This window comes from Malurus melanocephalus, unplaced genomic scaffold, assembly GCF_030028575.1.
Source record: "Malurus melanocephalus ecotype Western Australia unplaced genomic scaffold, MMel_1.1 scaffold_168, whole genome shotgun sequence".
In the NCBI taxonomy this organism is placed as follows: Eukaryota; Metazoa; Chordata; class Aves; order Passeriformes; family Maluridae; genus Malurus; species Malurus melanocephalus.
The window spans coordinates 452,830-475,439 of NW_026623400.1; the positions used below are offsets into that span (position 1 = coordinate 452,830).

The 22,610-nt window shown below is 39.1% G+C and overlaps 1 protein-coding gene across 4 annotated transcripts in view; it reads right to left on the minus strand.

The window, feature by feature from the left end:
* AFF2 (ALF transcription elongation factor 2) overlaps nt 1-22,610 on the minus strand; it is a 299,561-nt gene that overhangs the window by 229,214 nt on the left and 47,737 nt on the right. For all 4 annotated transcript variants that reach the window (XM_057372254.1, XM_057372256.1, XM_057372255.1 and 1 more), the window contains exons 2-3: nt 18,289-18,409; nt 10,976-11,866 (exon numbers count right to left, since the gene is read on the minus strand). In XM_057372254.1, the coding sequence (XP_057228237.1) occupies nt 10,976-11,866; nt 18,289-18,409 (1,012 nt within the window). The remainder of the gene's footprint in view (nt 1-10,975; nt 11,867-18,288; nt 18,410-22,610) is intronic.

Here is a 22,610-nt window from a genome sequence, read left to right on the forward strand (position 1 = left end):
CAATCTGTGCAGAGGTAGCATCAATAATAACCCAGAGAACACAGGGTGTGTGTCTTGGGGAAAAGGAGGAGAGAGAAGGCGCTTGTGTGGCACCAGTGTGGCTTCTCCTGAGCACCTGGAGTGCATTATTGCCATCCCTGCAGAGCTTCTCTTGTTTTCCTGTCAACCTAAAGAACTTTAGTTCACATATTCAGAGACCACTCCTCAATAAACCAAAAGACAACAACTGGGGAAGCTCAGGTTTGTTTCCAAAGTGTGTTCGTCAGAAAAACTGAAATGCTAACAGAAAGGCACTGTTTTTCTTTCTAGCACCTGGCTCTTGCAACCAAGCAAAGTCAATAGTAATATGATATTCCTGATTTAGTTAAATCATTTAGCATCTGAAATCTGGTTGCTTATCTGAAGTCTTCATTATAGCTAAAACACCAGCTCTGAAAAAGTGGAATGAAAATAATAAGTAAACAGGCTATCTCTCACAAAATCTGATACTTGGGACTAGGGACTTATAGCATGTAGAATACTAATAAAAGCAGAAAAAACATTATTATCAAAATAAATCAAATATATTCAATATATCAAAGTATATTAAAAACTGTAGCAAACAATTTTCTTGATGAAATGCAGGTGCAGTTACATCTTAATAAAACATGTTTACGAAAACAGCATTTGCAAATTTTAATTTTTCTTCTCCTCTGAAGAGCAATAATTCTCTACATCCTACTCTTGCTTTCAGTCCTAAATAAGTCTTATTCAGACTGATCATTTATGGCCCAATTTTGCTTCTTCTAATCAAAASTGGAAAGCCTTAGTCCTTATGTGAAATTATTGGGACTAACCACAGCAATACCATCACAAAAGGGCAGGACAGGGCTAGCCTGGCTGTATTTTACCAYCACCTCTGCACCCCATGGAGAAGCGTCTGCTTCTCAGTCTGGTTTATTTTGTTTATCTTTAGTACAGTGAATTGGATATTTTATGCGTCAAGGAACTGGCAAGAACCAGTTTATCACTACATGGAGGGGAAAAAGCAATAGCACTTGTATGTAAAATTTAGTGGGATTTAAATGCACTTCTCTGTATTCAGTATGCAGAAACTTGCTGAATGCAACCCTGCCTCCATTCCACCCTGCTCAGTCATTTTCTGTCTGGTGGTGAAAGAAATAATTTATGACAATGAAAAAATGTCAACCTCTGCATAGGCAATGCACATCCCCATACCGGCTTTTTGTCACTCCACAGACCTCAGAAAACTTCAATGGTCAAGTTTTGCTCTCCTAAGAAATACTGGCAAAGCTCAAATTCTCTGATTTCCAGATTTTGGATCTGCAAACCATTTGTGGTCCAGGACACCACAGTGCACTGTGCTCACCATAAACCCATGTTAAATGGTGACCTTCATGATSACGGGATTGAGGAGCAAATGATGTGGTTGCTACAATAATTGTTTTGAATAAAAAGTACCCTTTTCAGTATTTCCTCAGTTAAATTTGTGCCATATTTCATGTCAATGTGTAACTGCATGTGTTGGCGGGAAGGAAAGATGTTACAATCTCTCTTTATTCCAATGCAAAATAAACTGTGAAGTTTTACTTCACAAGGAAGTCGCTTAAGAAAGCTACTCCTGGATGCAAAGAGAGAGTCAAAATTAACCATATTCAAGTCAAAGTAGCATATGCTAGTATAAATTCTTTTTTTTTTTGAAAAGTTTTTTTAGTTTTTGATGACATGAAAGCTTGAGTTGCTTGACATCAAAAAGGATTAAACTGAGTTAAGGTTACTGACCAGGACATGAAACATTCAGGGTGAACTCTTCAGAAATAAAATCCAAACCCTGACTCCCCCAAGCCACCTGAGGATCCTTAAGATTTTCGAAGTTTACAAAAGTACATATTAGTGTTTTAACATATTTAAGAAAGAATTATCTCAATGTTTATATTTAAAATGCTGGCAAATGTAAATGGATGCCTGGGTCTTTACAAACAGCAGAAGTAATTGCCAGCTTGTCTTGTGGATTTAAGCATCACAGCTTGCAGTTCAGTGAAATATAACCCAACGAGTTTACACATCTGGGAGATAGAACAATGGGAAATCATTCTGAGGATGTGTGCAAGGRAAAGCAGCATGTGTCAACTGAAATGTGTTTAGACTGGCAGTATTAATTGGCAGTATTAATGGGGATTGAGGCTCAGACCTATGATCACTGACTTCTCTCAGAGATCTTTGTGAATCCAAGCAAAAATAAGCTCCCTAGCCTGGAAAGTGATTGAATCTGTTCTCATCTCGTCTCTTCCTCCCTCTGCTCCCCAAACCTCTTCTTTAAGCSCAGTGTTACAGGACAAGCAGCTACTTGAGCAGCACCCATAGAAAAAATTAAAATCAACACCTACCTTTTTTAACCCTGTGCACTGAATGTACAAAAAATCATCCCCACTAATGTGATCGTGGGCAATTCAACCCAAACTGCAACTCCAAGAAACCTCTTGGAGGTGGACTCTATTATGCTCTTTTAACAGTCATTCCCTCCCTAGGAAGAGAAATGGATATTCTGTGGGCCAGCCACAGCCTCTGTCCTCAGTTAGGAGTTTGGTATCTATAATGGTACCATAGGTATCTATCCCTACCTTGTTGTAGTAATGTAAGAGTATGAAAATGTTTGTTTCATTTACATAATTACCTAACTTTATGCTATTCTGCTGCTCTGAAGACTCAGTATGAGAGAATGGAAAACAAACTTTGCTTGACCCAGCAGGAAGAGAAAGGCACAAGTGAATTCTTCTACTCKCAACAGGAGACCTGGTGTTGGTAGTTGCTACATCACACTGATTTTCAAAGGAGAGATTTTAAAACTTCCTTTGGCCTGAGATGAAACTTTTTGAATTTTTAAACTGTTTTTATCTCGCCTTATTATATGAGGGAACAATCCAATGTTTCTTTCAAAATGGGAAATGGTATCAGTCTCTCTGCCACAACAAAACCCGCTTTTAGATTGGTTTATTGCCCAATTTTTAAATGCACATTGCCATAGCATTTCAGAGGAGTGTATTTACATTTACCTTTCTAAAACACACAGTGTATTGTGTTGCAATTAAAAACCCACAAACTCAATCTGATATTTCTTCACTAATTTATTCCCAAGCCAATATGTATTTTAATGTTCCAAACTGTTGCTAATTAACACATGGAAATATTTTAACATGGATTTTGATTAATTCCATTTAACAGTCTAACCAGTGCTAAAGCATATGTGATGTGTCATTTCTTTCTTTTGAGGAAGGCATTGGCATTAAATCTTTCAATCTTCCTGAGCACCAAATGCTAATTTCAGGAAGATTAAATAACAGACTGCAGCTACAGTTTCCTTTCTTTACTTCCCAGAAGGTGAAATGAACATATTTATGTGGGAGGAATTTCTTTACTGCACAAGCCAAAATACAGAAATTAGATTTTTTTTCCCCAGCATTGCTAATACACTACCAATCGCCTGCCAACTAAATAACTTTAACCTATATCTGCAGTTCATGGAGCATTGCCAAGTTAAATGTTCAACTTTCTTTCACTGTGGTTTTTTTTTATTAAAGTATTCCCATATGATGTTTTCACTTGCAGCTCCTAAATGCTTTTCCATACTTGAATCAGAGACTACAGCTTATAGTGGGGTGGCTCTGGCCATAACACCAGAAATGCTCATATAAGACCTCCTCTGATTTTCTCTTTTTGAAGGTACGTTATAAATATGATTCACGTTGTGTTTTTGCAGTGGTTGAAAATCTGAGTGTATTTCTGCATGTCAMCATACTAAAGCACAGAAAACACCCTGAGGTGTGCATGTGAATGAGCACCCCATGCCTGTGAGAATGCAGGGGAGGCTGCCTGAGACCAGGGCTCAGTGACCTGAGGATCCATCCAGCTCTTCAGGAGATGGAGTCTGATCAGCTAAAGGGCAGTGAAGCACTTCTGTAGTGATCTCCACCAGAAAGGTGACCACACCTGGTACTGTTGTTCCCATCCTTTCCCATACGGTGAGTCCAGTTTCCCTGTGCTCACCCACTGTCCATCCTCTGCTCAGTGGTCAGCATGCTCCTACAGAAAGCCAAAGCAGAGTTCACTGCATGTTCACACCACACCTACACCTCCTTCATGTCCTCCTTGCCTCGGTTGTCTAAGCAACCTTTTCTTCTGCTTCTTTCCCTAGGTCTTATTTTACTTGTTRCAACATTCTCTGTAAATCTTCATTCAGATTCTAATCTATGGTGCTGTCCCTCCTCCTTTACCTTCTGCCAACTGTATTTCATCTCAACTGTATCTAATGTAACCTCTGAAGTGTTTTATGTTTGATTTCCTCTTCTGCCTACAATACCAAACCACACTGTGTGCCACTCAGCTGTCCGGATTCCTGGTATTCGCAAGAGAGCATTCCAGTTGTTCCTTTCTGATCTACATCTAGYAGATACAGCAGGCTAATTTTCCACCTGACTACCATTTTCATCAGGATTAGAACTTTCTTCTCCAAGTCTACATTTACACCCACTGATTTTCTTTATGCTTTTTATACATTTAACAGGTGTGTGTTGGATGCAATGTTTTCATCATATCCACTAAATGAGTGGTACTGGGAGAAAGTAAATTATAGCTTCTAGGGAGAGTCCCTGCTCTYGTTCAAGAAGCAGAGGCTGTCCTGAGAAGCCCCAGGTTCAGTCCCAGWGATGATTCACAACAGCTGTCACTGCCCATGAAGAAATGTGTGCACACTCTCCCGCCTGCGCTGGAACAAACATGTGACTTCTGTGCTCTCAGACTATTTAAAACCTTAGCTCCTCTACAAAGAATAAGGGCTGTGGAAAAAAATATCWGAAAGTTATCACAGGAAAGAGCAGGAATTATGTAGGTTTTTCCAAAGTAGCTGTGTGTTGCTTGAAAGGTTGCATCAGATAAAATAATATTTGACATAGCTGATGGTAAACTTTACAAATGGCCATTTATTGTAGTACAGAAGGCCAATGCTGATACCTAAATACCTGCCCATCCTATTCTCAGAAAGAAGCCCACATGCTGTTCACTCAAAGGCTGATCACAGCCCAGAGTGAAAACACACATCATGAAACATTCAAATTCATGAAAATGGCATTTTTCCTTCTTTTCTTACATGAGCATTCTTTATTTGACTGTTCACAGAGAATATTTTTATCAAAGAAGGTTATTTTCCAGAAAAGTACTAAAAAACAGCACAAAGGCTTCAACTTGATTACATCTGCTAGGCTGGTCCTGAAAGAATGCCCATGTTAGCTGACAAGGAAGCTGACTACCACGATCCAAGAACATCCTTCCTCATGCAGGACACAAGGTGCTGGAAAATTAGCTCTACCTACTCCTGGTTATTATTCAAAAAGTACATTACCAACACTTAATGCTGGTTTTATGCAGCTTGTGATGTTTTCCTTAAAAAAATGTGAGTCCTCCATAGTCATACACCAAATTTATTGACAATATACCCTACAGTCCCCCTGCAGCTGTTGAATGATGCCTTCCTATCTTTACTCAAGCTAAACAAATTCTTCTACTGCTCTCCCCAAAGCCTTTGAGGTCATTTTACTTTGTGACATTTCATAAGACACCAAATGAGACAAACRATTACTCTGGCACTGGGAATTTCAAAAAGGTTGAAAAACCCCATAAATCACTCTTCAAGACACCACGTGCCTGATTCTTCACARAGTTAACTCTAACCTCACTCAGACTTTGTTCTTCCTCACAGCAAGTTAAACTGAGGAGAATCTTACAAAACAAAAACCCACTAACAAGTGCACAATGGGAAAGAAGCAATCGAGCCCTTCCTTCTCCAAACCGAACACACATGGTCAGTTCTTTCAATCACATATTCAAGTGACTTTAAGTGCCCTGTTCTGAAATGTAAACATCATACTGGTGCAAAATCAGGCCCTAAATAYGCTATTTATGTTTGATTTAAAATAGACAAGCTGTCCTCTTGCCATCCCTGCAARATAGCTTTGCTAGCCATTGTCCATCGGACAGTAGCCTTCAAAAGGCCACAGTAAGAGGTCTTCAGTCGAGTGCTGTCATATGGTCTTCATTTAGAAGTATCATAAGAACATTACTTCTCACAGTATTTACAAATTAAAAACACATGGCTGTAACCTCTAATACTGCAAGAAATACTGCTCTTTGGGTTTGCTTTTGGCCTCAGACTTTTGAAATATGAGCCGAGCAAAGGGATTTCATCTTAATGTGTGATTCAGTCCATTCTTCTTCCAAGCTCAAAGTCTGAGGGACAGCTAAAGCTGGCATTCAAAAAAAGGGACTTGCCCAGAACTGTAGTAATGTATTACAGTTGGCAATTAGAGTAGCACGTATATCAAAAAGGGGTGGGGCTGGTTAACGCATATACTTTCTATTTAATTAAGAAAATAAAAAAAAAATATATTATGCTGGCTTTGGTTCCTATAAAGAGTTTTGTAAGTCATATATAAGCCTCTTGCATTTACTATTTAGGTTCAATCAATATGGTTATCTACCTGTCAATTTTTCTTGCTCTTTAATGCAGAAGGAGAACAGCCTTTTTTATAGCCAGCTCAGAAAGCACTAAGCAAATCAATACATGCAGCGATAACAGAATGATTTGAAACACGTAACAGAAGCTTATCACTTTGCAGTATACTGAACCCGTCAAAATATTTTCCTAGAAGTAAAGTGAAAATAGAAGTTCTCCATTTTTCATTCCTTAAGTGGGTGGTGACATAGATGTCGTAGGCCTTTTGGATTTGTTCCTAGCTTTGTATTTTTGGGAAAATTTTGTACATGAGCATTTGCTACTTTGCACGAACATGAGGCCAATTCTGTAGTGTGATTTAAAAACTGCCTTGAGAATCAAAAACTATCTCAATTGCTCTTGATTCCCCATCCCTACACATTTATTGGAAATCCATGCATTTTTTTCTGGGGAATTGGGCCTAAGGTTATCCAGGAATGCAGCTTCTGATGTTCCCACAGACCTTAAAACCCTTTGCTTTACTTGATGCTCTCAGTAATTTGTGTTTGAGCCCAACCTGAAAAGTACAGGCTTCCTTTCAGCTGTCACCTGCTGCGTTAGTCAATTTGAAATAATTTATAAGCATCTGATTCCTAGAGGTTTAAATATACATACATGTATCAAGATTCTGGATTTTAAAGCAGCAGAAAGAGGAGCAGCTGTTATTGTGGTCTCTAACATCTACTTTTTTTGAAGAAATGCATAGGATTTAACCATGCAGCTCTCTTCAAGTGGTAAGTAACAATCATCTGCCATCATAGGATTTAAGTAGGTGGAATTCTGCATAATACAAAGGCTCTTTGTGATATTCCAGGCTTGYCACAATTTACCAAATGTTAAATGCAAGCTCAAAATTAATATGTGTGTGTATGTAAGTACGCATGTAAATACATACTGAAGAAATGAGAGTTAATAGGAAAGGAACAGGAAATAATGTTTACAGCTTTAGGCTTTCTGTCATTTTCTCTCTCAGTTCTAGTTCCAAGGACATTGTTATCAACTCTGTGTCATGAGATCTGGTGCATTTCTGCATGTGCTGTAGGAACTTTCATGATGGCCCTACGGCAGTTTGGAAAAATCTGCTCCGTAACTTCTGAACCTCAGGGGTTGCCAGGCCTGGGCACTACTGGTTACACTGGGTTTTGCTMAAGRCACSAAACCATAAAATGTTTAACCTTCAYTCTTAGAAAACAATTCTGATATGGAAAACAAAGCAAAAAGCTAATAGAAATCATCAGGAGCACAAATATCAAAGAAAACCTTCTATGACATAACTAAAAGTCTACAGAAGCTCTGCTATTTCTATTTCACTGCCAGAAATGGCGACTTGTGGTGCAGTCAAATCTGAACGAGCTCTGTGGGTGAGCCAAAGTCTGGAAAGCACACAACAGCACCCACAGAGAGGCAAGGTTCAGTCCAAAGGTGTGTCAGAGCTGCTGACTCCACCTCCTGACCCAACCTGGTGAGTCTGTGTGAACTCACCGTGAATCTCCGYGACCTCGGAAATCACTAACCCAGAATCCATCGCCCAGCGGAGACGCTCCAGCAGCGAGGCATTAACAATGCTGTCTGCTCCAGAGGAGCTGAAAGATGGATGGGCATCTCTGATGGCAGAATTGGGCCCGGCAAATGAGCAAAGATTCTTAGAGCAACACCTCAAGTGACACAAATTATGTTATAAAATTGATCACTTCCTTACACATGGCAGAATGCTTCCAGGGCACTCAACATCCCATTCCATTAAGCCATGATAAATGACACCATATTTCCACATCAGTCTGAGCACTTATTTTAAATCTGCTTGTTCAAATATTTGGTTACTTATTGCCCTCTCTCTCTCCATAAGATAGCAYGGACTGTCTTTTTCTTTCCTAACACTGCATGCATTATAGAGGGGCCATTCATGCAGGACCATCACCTAAAAATTTCATTTCTTTAGAGAATTCCTCATCTTAAGAACAAACAACATTTTGAGAGAATCACTAAAACCCCTTTGGTGTGCAATCTCTATGCATACACTAAGCAGCTTGAGAAAATGGATRCAGATACACAGGAAAAGCACAGAACACATTATGGATAAATGCCTCGAAAAAAAAAAAACCTCTCCTACTGCTAGCTTGAAGAAGATCACCACCAGCACCTGGAACAGTGCTRAGATGGAAATCTGTGGAGTTGGAGCAAAATTGTTTCAAGCAGATCACTACGGCTCGAGGTGGCTTGGGAAGGTTCATAAATTGATAAGCACCACCAAAGGATCATAAGCCTCCACATCAATTGTATGAAGATTACAACAGAGCCACTCACTGCAGTCATTCTGAAAAGGTTATGGGTTTCACAGGTGTGCACTGTCAGTTCTGATTAARCTTAAACTAAACCAGTTATCTATAATGTTGGATTGAAAGGAGTTTTATTGCTGAACGCAAGGTAAATCAAATTCAGGATACACATCTGTGGAAAAACACAGAGGGCCAAAGTTCACAGTCCTGACACAGGCGAAAAAAATCCAACCCTCCAAACGCAGGAAGAGATTTGCCTGTAAAAGATCCATAAGTCTGGCTATTGTCCTATGCTCTGTCTCAGAAAGGAAGGTTATTTTGTCATAGCTTTGKGTTTTCTTTCCCTCTTCAAATTAATATTTACTCCCAAAATGCAGACTGCTTTAAGATTATTATCAATGTTCATTTCTAAATGGCCTGGAGTTTACCATTTATCTGAACATAAATGAAATTAATTACACACCTATACTTTCCTCTACACAGAAAATAAACTAAAGTAGCAACAAATTCATAATGCAATTYTTCATCTTTGGCAACTAGGAATCATTCCAAAAATAACAGCTCCCATCAGAAGTTCCTAGARCTATTCAAGAAAAGTGTGGGTGAAATCCTGCACCCAAACAACATTGCTAACAACTCAATTGATTTCATAGTGCCAAGATTTCACTTATAATAATGAAATTAAAAATGCATTCTTAATAGTTGACATAAATTTCAAAAGGTACATTTCATTTCCAAAAATACTTCGCATTAWTGCTGCACTTCAAAGTGCCTCTATTGACTCATAGCGTTAATAGATGGCAAGAGCGAAAAAAAGTATTTGCTTTTGCAACATCATTATTTCCTTTGCATGCAATTATTTACTTGCCAAACAATGCTAGCGACAAATTGCAGCAGATTCTGAAGTCATCTACACCAGCAGATTTTTAACCCAAGGTAAAAATAAACAGAAACATCTGTAAAGTAATCTTGCAGAAAGCTACGTTTATTAACAAATACATTTTCTAATAAAACACCATCTGCAAGCAACCCTCAGCTTCCACTTGATATAAATAGGCCTTTTACTGTTTTCAGATGCAGTTCCCAGAAAATTATTCCAAGCTCTACTGCAAAACACATCAGTCTTTGTTGCTGCCTGGAATGTTAATAAATAACATCAAGTTTTTAAATAGTCAAACAAATTATTGGCTTGAAACAATTATTCCAACAGAAAAAGCTGACCTTTTGCAATAAAGTGATTTAGGAATGCATCGCTCCTCATTCCTAGTATAAAAATATTACCAAGCAGGGAAATATTTTTGGAAAAACAGAAAGCTATGAAAAACCCATCTTGCAATTCTGTTCATATGTACACTGTACACCTACCTTACAAAGGTTACTGGTTTAGAAAAACTCAGACTRAGAGAAAAAGTAGGCAGAGTATAAATAGCTCAGTTCGTATCCTTATTATACATTTGTGCTTGGAATGGACATGAATATGARCCAACTAAAATGTTCCTCACAGGACTACTGTACTGACCAGCAATACAAAATTCAACAGACTAAACTGTTGGTTGCAGAGATTGGGACTGAATCCCAGTATTAAGAGCTCTTCAAAATGCATAAAAGCTTCAATGGGACACATTTTCATAAGCATTATTCACAACTTAAGTCACATTAATTCCAATAAAAAGAAAAAATAGGAATTTAGCAAACTCTGCAAATAAACTACTTAYTGGCAGGACTGTTTAGTACCACTGAAATTTGAACACTGCCTTTTTCCCTTAGAGTTTAAAACAGCAATCTGTCTATCAAACTACCTTCTAACTGAGAATTCAAGAGTGAAAATTGCAGATGAACTGAGAGATTAGAGTTCCCTGTCCAGAACTGGTATTGCTGGTATACATATATTACACCCAACAGAGATCTAGCCTTTTAATATTAACCATAAACAAGAAATGTTAGTATTCCAAACTGTGCTTTAAAAACTACATCAAATATTGCTACTGGGACTATCACAACAAACTGCTGAAAGAAGTCATGCACATTCTAGAAGAAGGAAAGCAAAGCTTTACACTGTAATTCTAGGAGATGCAACTGCATATTTCCAGAGAAAAATATTTAGTGAATGTAATACTTAAGCAGTACTAGAGAGAACATATTTTAAACCACTTACTTCACTAACAGGAGGAATGTTGAGCTTTGGTACTTTATTCTTCGAACTAGGTGTGTTCACTTTTCCTTCCAGCAGTGTTCCAAAGGACTGATTTCCATATCCACTCTCAATTTCTATTGGGGGTTTCAGTTCAGGTGAGTCATTGGGCACCTGGTCCTGACCGTCCATAGGCCTSACATAAGCTGTAGGCTTTTGCTGGACCATGCTGTTTTTACAGTGAATTCCTGGTGGGAAATTCTGAGTCGAAAGACCATTGTTTGCAGTTAACAAAGAAGTGGAAGGAAGTGGAGATCCAGGACCATGGCCTACAAACTCCAGCTCCGTGGGTGACTTCGAATGACTGTTTTCTTTGTAAGYGTGTTCTCCAGGTGCTGGCTTTGCGTGAGTGTGCCTCCTCGAATGGGAAGATGTYGCCATAGGATTTGCTTCCTCAGTTCCCCCACTTTTATGCTGCTCACTCTGGCAGTTATAGAGGTCTTCATAYCTGCCCTGGGACTGGTCGTGAGAAGAGCTGTGCTTTGTCCGACTCTGCTGACCACTGGATTGGCTTGGCTGYGCTCCACTGGAGTTGTGACCACTGCGTGACCAGTCTGTCCTGGACTTCCTGCTGCTCTGGTGGCTGTGCAGCAAAGTGGAGTTAGATGACAATGAAGAAGGCGGAGGCATTGATGTTGATGTGTTGCCGCTGATCTGATGAGATGGGATCATCCTGTTTCTCGGTTCTGGGAAAAAGTTCTGCTCATTTTTGTCAATGGGTGTCTGTGGGACAGAATTCTTTGGGATTCCTACAAGGTGGCTCTGGTTGGAGTGGTTGGTTAACAGATCCTTCATCTCATCATAATTTCCCAATGTGTTCTGGACACGGTTTGCAAGGGCGTCGCCTTTATTTGTCTGAAATAGCCAAAAAAAAAAAAAAAAAAAAAAAAAAAAAAAAAAAGAAAGACAAGAAAAGCGTGAGTAAATTCGTGATTTACAAGTTACTGCTCAGAATAGTTGTCTTAGAAGATGGCAAATGTTAGCTGTTTAATGGTGTCATGCTGACATTTAATTAAATTTCAATTACATTTTGCATATGTTATGTAAGAAAAACCTATCAATAACTGTGTTCAAAGAATCTCTTGAAACAGGCTTGCATCAGTAACACTTGTCTACTGCTTCCCATTTTCTTAAATATGCTCTCAGAGAAGTGTTTAAATTGCATCAGTTATGGATGTTAGGCGCAAAATAAGCTGGGTTTATGTCAGAGATGTTGGGCTCGTGCATTTCATATTGTGCAAAACACGAACGTACAATTACTGGCTACTGAGCATTTGAATTGCAATCACACAGTTGATAGAAGTATGTTATTGCTCCATCAGCCCCTTGACCCACAGTCCTGCCAGAAATAGAAGCTGGGTACTCTGTAATAGCACCAAACTCTTCACTCCAGTTTAACTTCAATTACTTTTCCATAGAAAGTACAGTTTGACCTGAAGTATCTATCATCTCAATCCAGAGAAGAAAAAGCTTCTACCAAATGCCATGGTAGGTTCAAATAAAAGATCATTCAAAAATATTTTCTCACAGAACATAAACAGACATAACTACTGCATTCTCAAGCATCAGGATTCTTCCGCTGTCTGCAGGCTGGTTGTATTTCTTAATCCTGCTTTTCTTTGATTTCCAGTCATTATTAAATAAATACTGACTCATCTTTGTTTCACTGCTATTATACTTTTCTTTTTGAAGCATGAAGTTTCTTTTTCCTTTCCCCTTTCACTTGTAAAAAGCTGGACAAATAAGCTGGAAGCTATAATTAATACACAGCTGATTCCCTCTCTCTTCCTGTTCTAACTCACCCCACAGAGATCCAAAGCACCAGCCTTCTGAAACGGCCAGCAAAGGACTAAAACTTCTTATTCCCCATGCTTATGGCTTTACAAGACTCAAAGGAYAAAAACAAAGCCAAACTATAGTTCCTGTTCAAGCAGATGGTTCACTTCCACAGTCTGGAATTAAATGACAAAGTTATGTCATGATACAGCCAACTCCATTTCTGCTCCGAGGGGTTTTTTCACTCAATAAAACAAGTAGTGCCACAGTCCAACAGTGCCTTAACACCAGGCCATAAAGATGAAGAAAATCAGCATTATGAGCTCGTGCTTGGTTAGAGAGTGTCACAGTCCTTGGTGAGGGATCCTATTGTGCCCCTGATCCCATTTTCCTCAAGTACTAAGGAGAAGTCTGAGCGATGAAAAAAATTCATGCATGGTTTCTCCTGAAATATCTACTTACATTATCCACTGTTGAACTAGTCAGAGGATGAGAGGAGTACTGAACATGCCATAAAAAATGTTAAAAAAAGAAGATAATAAATGCAAATTTCCTTTTGCTCATTCTCAGGGACTGTAACATATATTAGCACTGCACTGAAGCACTGATTTAAAAATTAACTGTTCAGTGTTGTTTCCGTCTCTATACATTTCGCCAGTGCTCCTAACTGACACAGTTAATAATCCCAGTTGTGGAGAACCACGAATCACTTTTATTCACTAACTAAGTCCCTAGGTTGGTCATTTTAGTGGCAAAAATTATATTCTAGCTAAGCCAAGAATAAGCTCTTTGTATATGAGCAGTCTCCTTCAACTGAGTTGCACAATGAGCTGTTTGGGCAGCAGCCAAAACCAGGCTCTCTCTGTTCAACCCCCAAATTTAAAACAAGGAGATTCCATTGTGCTTAAGGGCCCAGCAGGAATTATGATTCGAAGTCTAAACACTCACATACTTGTTCTGTTTCCTCCTTCCCCAAACACTTTAACTCCTTATGGGATAGAACATGGAAAACAACATTATCAAAAAAATCCTGACCACCAACCTTCACCTCTGTGGTTCAGCTACACTTCCAGGGTGCATTCAGCTTTCTTTCCAGAAAGCACAAGTTTAAAAAAAAAAAAAAAAAGTAACACTTCAACATCCCAGCACACTAAATGGCTTCCAYCTAGATCCTCAAAGAGAGAATGTTTTAATCTGAAAGTAGATCTTTTCAATAATTTTATGTTGGAATTCTCTCAACTTGTTTTCTTTTACATGTCACATAATGGTAAATATAACTTTGCTTGAAATTAACTCTATTTTATGCCTAATAGTCACATCCTGGGGATAAAAGACGTAGAAATGTTAGGTATTATTATTATTATTCATAGTCTTTTACTGGGAGAATTAATAAAAACGTATTTACTGAAAAGCTAAGAGATTRAATTATTTTAAACATCCTTAGCATATTTTAAGTACACTAAAGCTCATATCCAATGGTTATTAAGTCAATGGAAGGATAATTACTCTCTTGAGTGGCCTTTGGACCAGACTGCAAAGCAAAAAAAAAACATTTTGAATTGTAATTTAGCTTACACTTAGGTAAAACTAGAGCACACACAASTAAAATCAGACTTGGGCATCACAATCTGAGCGGGCTCAGGCATGTAGTGCACTGCTCTATCGGCATTTAAGACATAAGGCATAACATTAATGTTTTTACTTTATTTCCACAACAATTTCAGAGCTCTCATGAGAAGCGCTGCATTGTTGACAAGCCTGGATACCAGCAAGAGAAACACAAAATCCAGTCATAATTCCTGCTTGCTCTTTGTTACTTCCAGACTGGGGACAATTCCTACCTTCATATTCTGKATAATTGGCTGATTCCTTAAAGAAAACCTCTGTACATCTTATTTTTTTGAACAGCATGCTGAATCCAAATTTTGTTGCTATCAAGGAAATGCAGCATTTTGAGTATTCCAAGGCATAAATTATATGTCTGGTTTATGACTCATGGCTAGTAGCATTCCCCCTCATTTTAGGCTTCTGTTAATTTAGCAAATGCCCATCTTCCTGCATTTGCTTCTATTTCTTTCAAAAGCTATCTGTAATAGAATCCTACTGGAAGACTAATTTGCTAGCTAGCTATTGCATTATAGTTTTACAAAGAAAAGAACTAATGCACTCAAACTTATAGGCCCCATTTACAAATGTTCTGTGGAAATTTGTGTGAAACTTCAGGTTTCATAATTCATTCACTTTCTTATACCTCATAGTTAAACTAACCTCTATGGATTAGAAGCTGAGATCTTTTTTATGCTAAGCTTGAAAAGCATTGGAGGGGCTTTTACCTGAAAAAGATAAATGATTTAATGTTCACCAAAGGCTCTGCAATGGAAATGCTGCCCATTGGGTTCTCTTTCTCAAGTTGAACTCTTCTGAGGCAATTCCTTTGAAGAGTAACAAAAACACTCCTACTGTTTTATTTTAGAACACTCAACTCTGAAACTCTAAACTAATTCAAAACATTAAAAGGTATCAACAATTCAGTAGTAAAATTACAGCTTCTCTCAGGAAAACTCCAACACTGCTTTTCAAATGTCTGTTGCTGTTACACTGCAGGCCCTTCTCTGATCCTTTCTGCAAAATCAAGCACGAGCAGGTTGCACCAGGGTTTGAAGGCAGGACCTGCAACCCACTTGCATTAAAGAGCAACACAGCCCTTGCTGCCTGACCTTCCCAAAATAATGCTGGATGTCATCACATTGTCAAAGGTGTTGTTTTCCCACATGAGACACTGGAGCTTCAAAAGGAGATGTTTGTCTTCTAACAAGCATGTACAAACCTATTTTATACACCCACGGAAACAAATACCTCTTTTCATGTAAGTGCACACATACATAAACTACAAAGAATCGATGTAGAAACATGTACTTGTCCAAAACTATAATGAACACCTACGTTTTGTTAGACAGAGAGAGAAAGAGGCTGTAACAGCCAGAGCAGAGAGATGAGAGATGAAGGCTGATACTTCACACATCTTGTGATGCACAATGGCAGTAGGCTTCATGAAAAAATCTGAGCTCCTTTCTTTGTGCAACATTTAATATCTCCAACTTCAGTGCAATCTTAAAACAGCTGCCAGTTGCTCAGTCTTTAAAACTTCAAAACCAGCAGTGGTGGTGTTCCCTACCCTGGCAGTCCCTCCTCTGGATACTGCTGAAGCAAATGAGGAAGGAATAATAAACAAGTGAGGACACGAGGTCTGGGAATAAAAGAAAGAAAAAGAGATGGTTCCAGTTTCCTGAGCYCTGCTATTCCCAACCTCCTCTTTGTCATTGTAGTCTCCATCTCACCTCACACCCSCAGATCCTCCAGGAATGTAGCAGCTACACCGTGAGCTGATGCTCATTAGCAGAGCCAGCCCAGTGAGGATGAGGACCCTGTGCCCATCACAGGCCACCTCATTTTGCTGTGCAGTGTTTTATCTCATTCTGCTCCCACTGAGAGTCACCAGGAGAGATGAGTGCAGATTCTTGTGTGCGCAAGGCCTGGAGCCTCATGAACACAGAAACATCTGTTCGTCTCAAAATAGAGAAGAAATTCAAACTGCACGTGCAGGATATTTGCTCCCATGTCAAGGTCTCTTCATTTTGTTTTAGAACCTAGTTTTGCACTTAAGAAAACTACTTAAGGAAACTACTATGGCTRGATCTTAGCAATGCAAAACTTAAAAAGGAAATAGTGGTCTATCACTTTATCCCCTTTTTTCTTCATAGTGTAAAGTGTAGGCAAGWCCTAGCTCTCCTATTCAGTTTTGGTTCTACCTGTTTTTTCAATTTTAAGACAGATTTAACTACTATTTAACTATTTTTGCATGCAATTTCCTCTCAATTTTTATCTTCCACAATTCATAATTATAATGCTTTTTTAGGGCTGTAATGTATTACGTTTTGCTTAATCACACAAAGTTTACAAACTTCTCTGCCAAGCAGGTGAAAAGCAATTTAAAAAWATTGTCCAGAAAGATCACCAGAATAATTTTTTCTTTGTAGTCGTTCAGGTTTTGAAAAAAAACCAAAGCACATGCTCTATATGTATTTAGTGCAAATGCATACACACTAAACAGATTTGAAATAAAATACTGTCATTCTTATTATACAATAGATATTGGTGATGTATTATTTCAGTTCTTGCACAAAATTTTGTAGGGTTTTGCATACTGGTCTACCTACTGAAATCAAGATAACCAYTTGCATTAGTCTCATGGAATTATCCATGCAATATTTGCAATAACATTGAGTAGCTAYATGGACTAGTAATGTTCCATAGGATTAATTTAGCATGGTTCAGTATCTGTCATGGGTAAGGAATCTCTCTGCCCTGGGTAAGGAAGGAATCCTAACCCCTGGGAGGCATCACCTGGGGTGCAGCCCAGCTGCTGGCCCATCCTGGTGGCAGTATTTATACCCATTTATTCCTGGGTGAAGTAGTTGGCTGCTGATCAGCAGAACAGGCAAGATCGATGTCTTTGCTTTAACTCTGATACCTCGTTCTGTACTTTGGTGCTCTTCCACTTCTGGGTTTCAAAATCACCTTTTGAAGTATTTGTCAAGACACCTTCACTCCCCTGAATGCAAGCCAGGGGTTTCCAGCTGGCAGGGTCACCCCAAGGAAGAAAGGCCTGTTGCTCCTCAGCCAGCCWGAACCAAGGTACAGCCTGGAGTCGAGTGCATCCGTCACACTTTTGTGGTCTATAATTATTAGATACCATTTGATAATAATGACAGGCTTTCCTCCTCCTTTCTGGGTGATTTTCAAAGCGCCCTCATCCTCCCTTACAGCTGCTAACAATRTAAAATGGAAAGATGAAGTGGTGGCCTTTCAATGGATGTCACTGATTGGGAGGAGAACGAGAGATGAAAATTTACATTCTGATGAATTCTTTAGGGACTATCTTACTGAAAATCAAAGCAGCAGAAATCATAAAGGGGGACATCCCTTGGAGATGAAAATCTCAGGCAGCAAAGCTCCTTAGAGAGAATAAGACTTGTTACAAAAATCCCTTTCATACCCTTGTTATGCTCCCCAAAGATTCAGTCTCCCAAAAGACTTCTTTGGATGATTATGATTGCACAAGAAAGATTATGGACTCATTATTTATAGAGAGGACATTGGTTTTAACAACTCAGATAAATTTTCTTCTCAAAAATAAAAGAACTTAGTGCTAGCTGTGTAGGTCCAAACCCCGTTGTGGAAATATCAGMTGCATGTAATTCTAACTGCAGGTCTTTGCTGTGTGTTCAGAGGAAGAAATCTTCAACTGGACTGTAACTAAAATTCTTGATTCTGCCAGTGCAACCTGCGCAGCATGTTCAGTTTGCTCTGCTGCCATATTGTACTCAAGAGTGTAAGGACYAAGGCAGATGTAAAACTTCCATTTCTTAGAAATGATGAGAAGCTTTATTCATATTTGTGTAGGACGTTCTGAAAATGCAAAATGTAACAATGCAATTTACCTTGTAGGGYTCCCCAAAGAGGTTAAAACCTGAAGCAAAGAGATCTTCATCTTGCTGGACTTCCTGGTTTCTTCTCTCCCATTCCTTCCGCTTAAGTGCACTCCGATCTTGCTCATAGTGACTGAAGAAGAGAAAGATAAAAATGACAACATGTTAATTTCCCCATTATTTCGTTACATGTTCATTATTATCAGTAACAGCAACAAAACACCAGAAACAATTCAACTCCCGAGGACAATTCTGAAAGAAAGAAACAGCCACTGAATAATTTTCCCAAATTTAAATTTTGAATCATAAGACTATGCAAAATTGGGCAGTTGCACAGTCAGTACATTTCTAAAATGAAAAGTATTTCAATTAAACAGTGAAAATAGTGTTTTCGAATTAACARAGCATTAGGCAGAAGAGTAAAGAACATTTTGAGGCCCTTGTACCAAGTCTGTAAACACATGTGCACCTGCACACAAACACACACAGGAGTGCCCACAAAGTGTGTCTGTACAAAGAAAGCAAATGTGAAAGCAAGGAAGCACAGCAACATCCATAAATCCATTACACCGAACATCCATCYCAAGGCTCCAGTTCAGCCTCGTGTGATTTAGACCACCTAATTCTGTCCCACTTCTTGTTAAAATTTATGTACGACTTCATTGTAGATGTCAAGGGAGGGTTAAGGGCTGTTTTTGTAGCAGCAGACTGCCGGAAGAGATTTTAGGATAGTTGATTCCAGTATCAGAAAATTCTACAGACGCACACAGAAAAGGATGTAGCACCTCGGTGCAGCAATGGTGAGTGGCACTTATCTGTGTGTCAGCTTACTTTGTGCACCTGCCAGACCTAGATGACAGGCTGAGAGACCACATTCACTTCTCCCCTGAATAGCACTGAAGTACTTTGGTCTCTTGGCTCTGCAAACTACCTCCTGCTCCTCTGAGGGAAGAGATATAATTAAAACCCTGAAGGAGAGGGAAAAATAGCAAAGGAAAGAGGAAAGGAAAAGATGCATACTTCAACTCGCACTGACAACCTCTCATGTGACAGGCATTAAGGGACACTTCTGTGCTTTCAACCCGCATTTGATTTGTTATGAGGCTTTTGGCTCTGCTTTGYGTCAGTTAATTAGCTCCCGAATTCCAGATGACAATTTGAATAGCAGATTCGGTGCATGCCCTGATGTTATCTGCAGTAAGCCCTGTCTCCCTGACAGATCCTGGCCATACATGCACACATCCACACCCAGCCTGCATGTGCAGATGCTTACATACAAACACACATATTACAGCTGCAACAAAGAACAGTTAATTCTCCTATCTCTGGCGAGAATGAATTAAATCTCCAYAGAGCTCCACTGCACTTGGAAGATAACCAAATATCTACAACTTTTGCCTTTTTAGCTCAGCATGATGTTGTATTGAAAGCTTCACACCGAGAGATATAATGAGGAATGAACTGCACAGTGATGAGGCTTTAACAGTGTATAAAGTCACTGATTTCTGAGTGAAACCACAATTACTAATTTGAAGCACCAGCTAATTAAAACCACAGCTATGTATTTAGCCTCTTGTTATACCTACTGCAGTTTATAATTATGAGGACCTCTTTATCTACTCAATTAAAGTTCTTATGATTCAGGCAGGTTGTGTTTGAACCTGCAAGCCCTGTGGAGAGCACAGGAAAGCATATGTCTGCTGCCTGATGACTCCATGTAGCCTTACACTTTATACACTTGTTTTTGTGTATAGGCAAGGAAAGAAAAAAAGAAAGGCATGCCACAATRAGATTTCTAAATCAAAAAATGAATTAATAATTGGTTTAAACAATTCAAGACCACTCAGACTTGGATTGAATAAGGYTTTATTATGGCTTGCACACTGAATSCAAAGCCACCTACACAGGCTGAGCTGAATGATTTCCATCCRTATTTTCTTTCTACAAATCAGAAGGCTGAAAATATGCCATGGATTGTTTTATTTAATTTACTTGATTGTAACACCTCCTGATGTACTGACATCTCTAACAGCAAGAGCATGCTCCAGAACACTCTTACAATCAATGCTGTATTTTTGCAGGAGGTATAGTACTGTTTGCTGGTTTCCTGAGGGAGACAGAAGGGAAATTGTTCAAAGGACAATCATTCTGCTACTCTACACATGACCACATTGCTGATGTAACCCTGTAACTCACAAGCAACCTGTTCATTAAAAGGTGAAAGGGGGAATGAGCGYCTTTCATATCCTAAATTTAGATTATAACCCACAGGTATGGGAGTAGGTCAATGCATGCTCTTTGTCAAACTGATACCCAAAGATGAGGCCAAGGCTGATTCCATCTCTCCCCACAGCTTTKCTGGAGTAGGGGCTGGGTTAACCCACAAATGATCCAGCCCAGGAGCAGTAGGAATTCACTATATTCCTCTCATGGGGATCTTTCCACAGATTTCTTTGGCAGTTTGACCCACACGCTGTGTGACTCTTCAGCAAGGTCAGGTCATGGTGAAGTTATAAGCCCAGTCTCACAGATCTAGTCTGAGCTGGATTTTCTATCCTGCATAAGTAATATTTGCAGTGGGAGCAGTCCTATCCCAGGACTGCCTGCATTCACATCAGAAAGAATTATTCATTGAAGTTAGAGCTGCATTTTACAGCTTCCCAGTGGCTTCCTTGGCCTGGGGTGTTAGGGTGAAATCCTGGGCAAATTCAAATCAAACTGAATCTGGCCGTGGAACACAGAGATCACAGGGAGTGCAGCACACAGCTCATCTCACCCTTCATGTAAGGTTCCAGCATTTTGTTATCTAAAAGCCAGCTCAGGTCACAAGCATGCAAAGTATTTAGGAAACCAAGTGAGGCATTATGCCATATCCTATCTGAGAAAAAGCAGCAAAGACCCTAAGASTACTTAGATACGCTTTATGACTCATTGCAAAACCACAAATTCAAAAACTATGAAAACAGGACTGGCATAATTGAAAGTGGCATAATCACTTTAAAARACATTAACTTAAGCTAACACAGTGTTTACAATGTTGACGTTAAAAATTTGAACAAAACAGTATTTTCCAACACAACATATTGCAGTATTTCTCTTTTATTGTGTTTCTGAAAGATTTCTATTTCAGGCACCAAGAGGTGAGTGCAAAGGCATATCTCACGCTATGGATCCCAACAGTGTTTAAAACAGGTAACAAAACTGTGAGAATCCATGTTACAACATGAGCAAAGCATTAAGTGAATAGCTATCTCTGCATCAATCCAAATTTCACTCTCATATATTCTCTTGTGAGAAGACAAAAAAAAATGCAATTAAAACTGCATTTTGAACTTTCCACTGACAAACTCACAGGCAGCATTAAGTGTATAAAGTATCTATGTAAAAGGAAGTGGTCGCTCATCCTGTCAGGTCCATGACTCTGTTTATTTCTCTGCAATGTACTTTTGCTATGAGAATGYTTGACACAACACTGATTGTGGCTACGGGAAGTCAAATACGGTAAGATCATACAGAGATTAGGATAACAACTTATTTGGGTTCTGTGTAATTCAAAGAAGGATGCTGGTTAGATCTTAAGGCTGCAGTGCACTGAGAACCTAATGGGATGCTCTCCAGAAATTCTTAATGCGGCCACAATGCAATCTCTAGGACTTATGTTTAATTTTTAGCTTAACTAATGTTCTGTGAAATACAGATATGTGATTAGTGGKGAAGGTGTCAGTGAAAACTGTAGTCAGATAATGCAAGGAACACCAGAGTTCAATCTGTCTCACTAGTATGAGAAATACTTCATRACTCCTCTCCAGCCAGGAGAGCAGGATATCACAATACAGACTTTTGTAAACATGTTTTAAAACGAAATATAGAAGAAAACAGCTGTAGGCCATATTCACTGTATCCAAGAGGGCAGTTCCCTAGACACAACTATTAAATGACAATGCAGTTTAAATACATGAGCTCTATTGTTTTGTTACCACTTATTAGATTAATAATTGAATTTGAATGGGGAAGCCTGAGAAAATCAATAATGGTGAGCAGTAAGAATGGTACCAGAGCACATGAGACCATCAACCCACAAATCACCAGTGTGCWGAATATGGGAGAAAGAACAGCAACTACAACTGTGCTACATTTTTGGTATATTTTAGCATGGAGCAGGCTGCAAATGCATTCTGCATAACAGCATTTGATATTTAATTCTTCCCAATCAGAGCAGCACACATCCATTTGACTGCGGGGACAATCGGGAAGGGAGAAAGGTGGCTGAGGCAGAAGAAGGTTGTATCAAGGCAAAAGGCAACAGAYACGCACTCAGGTTTTGGACTGGAAGC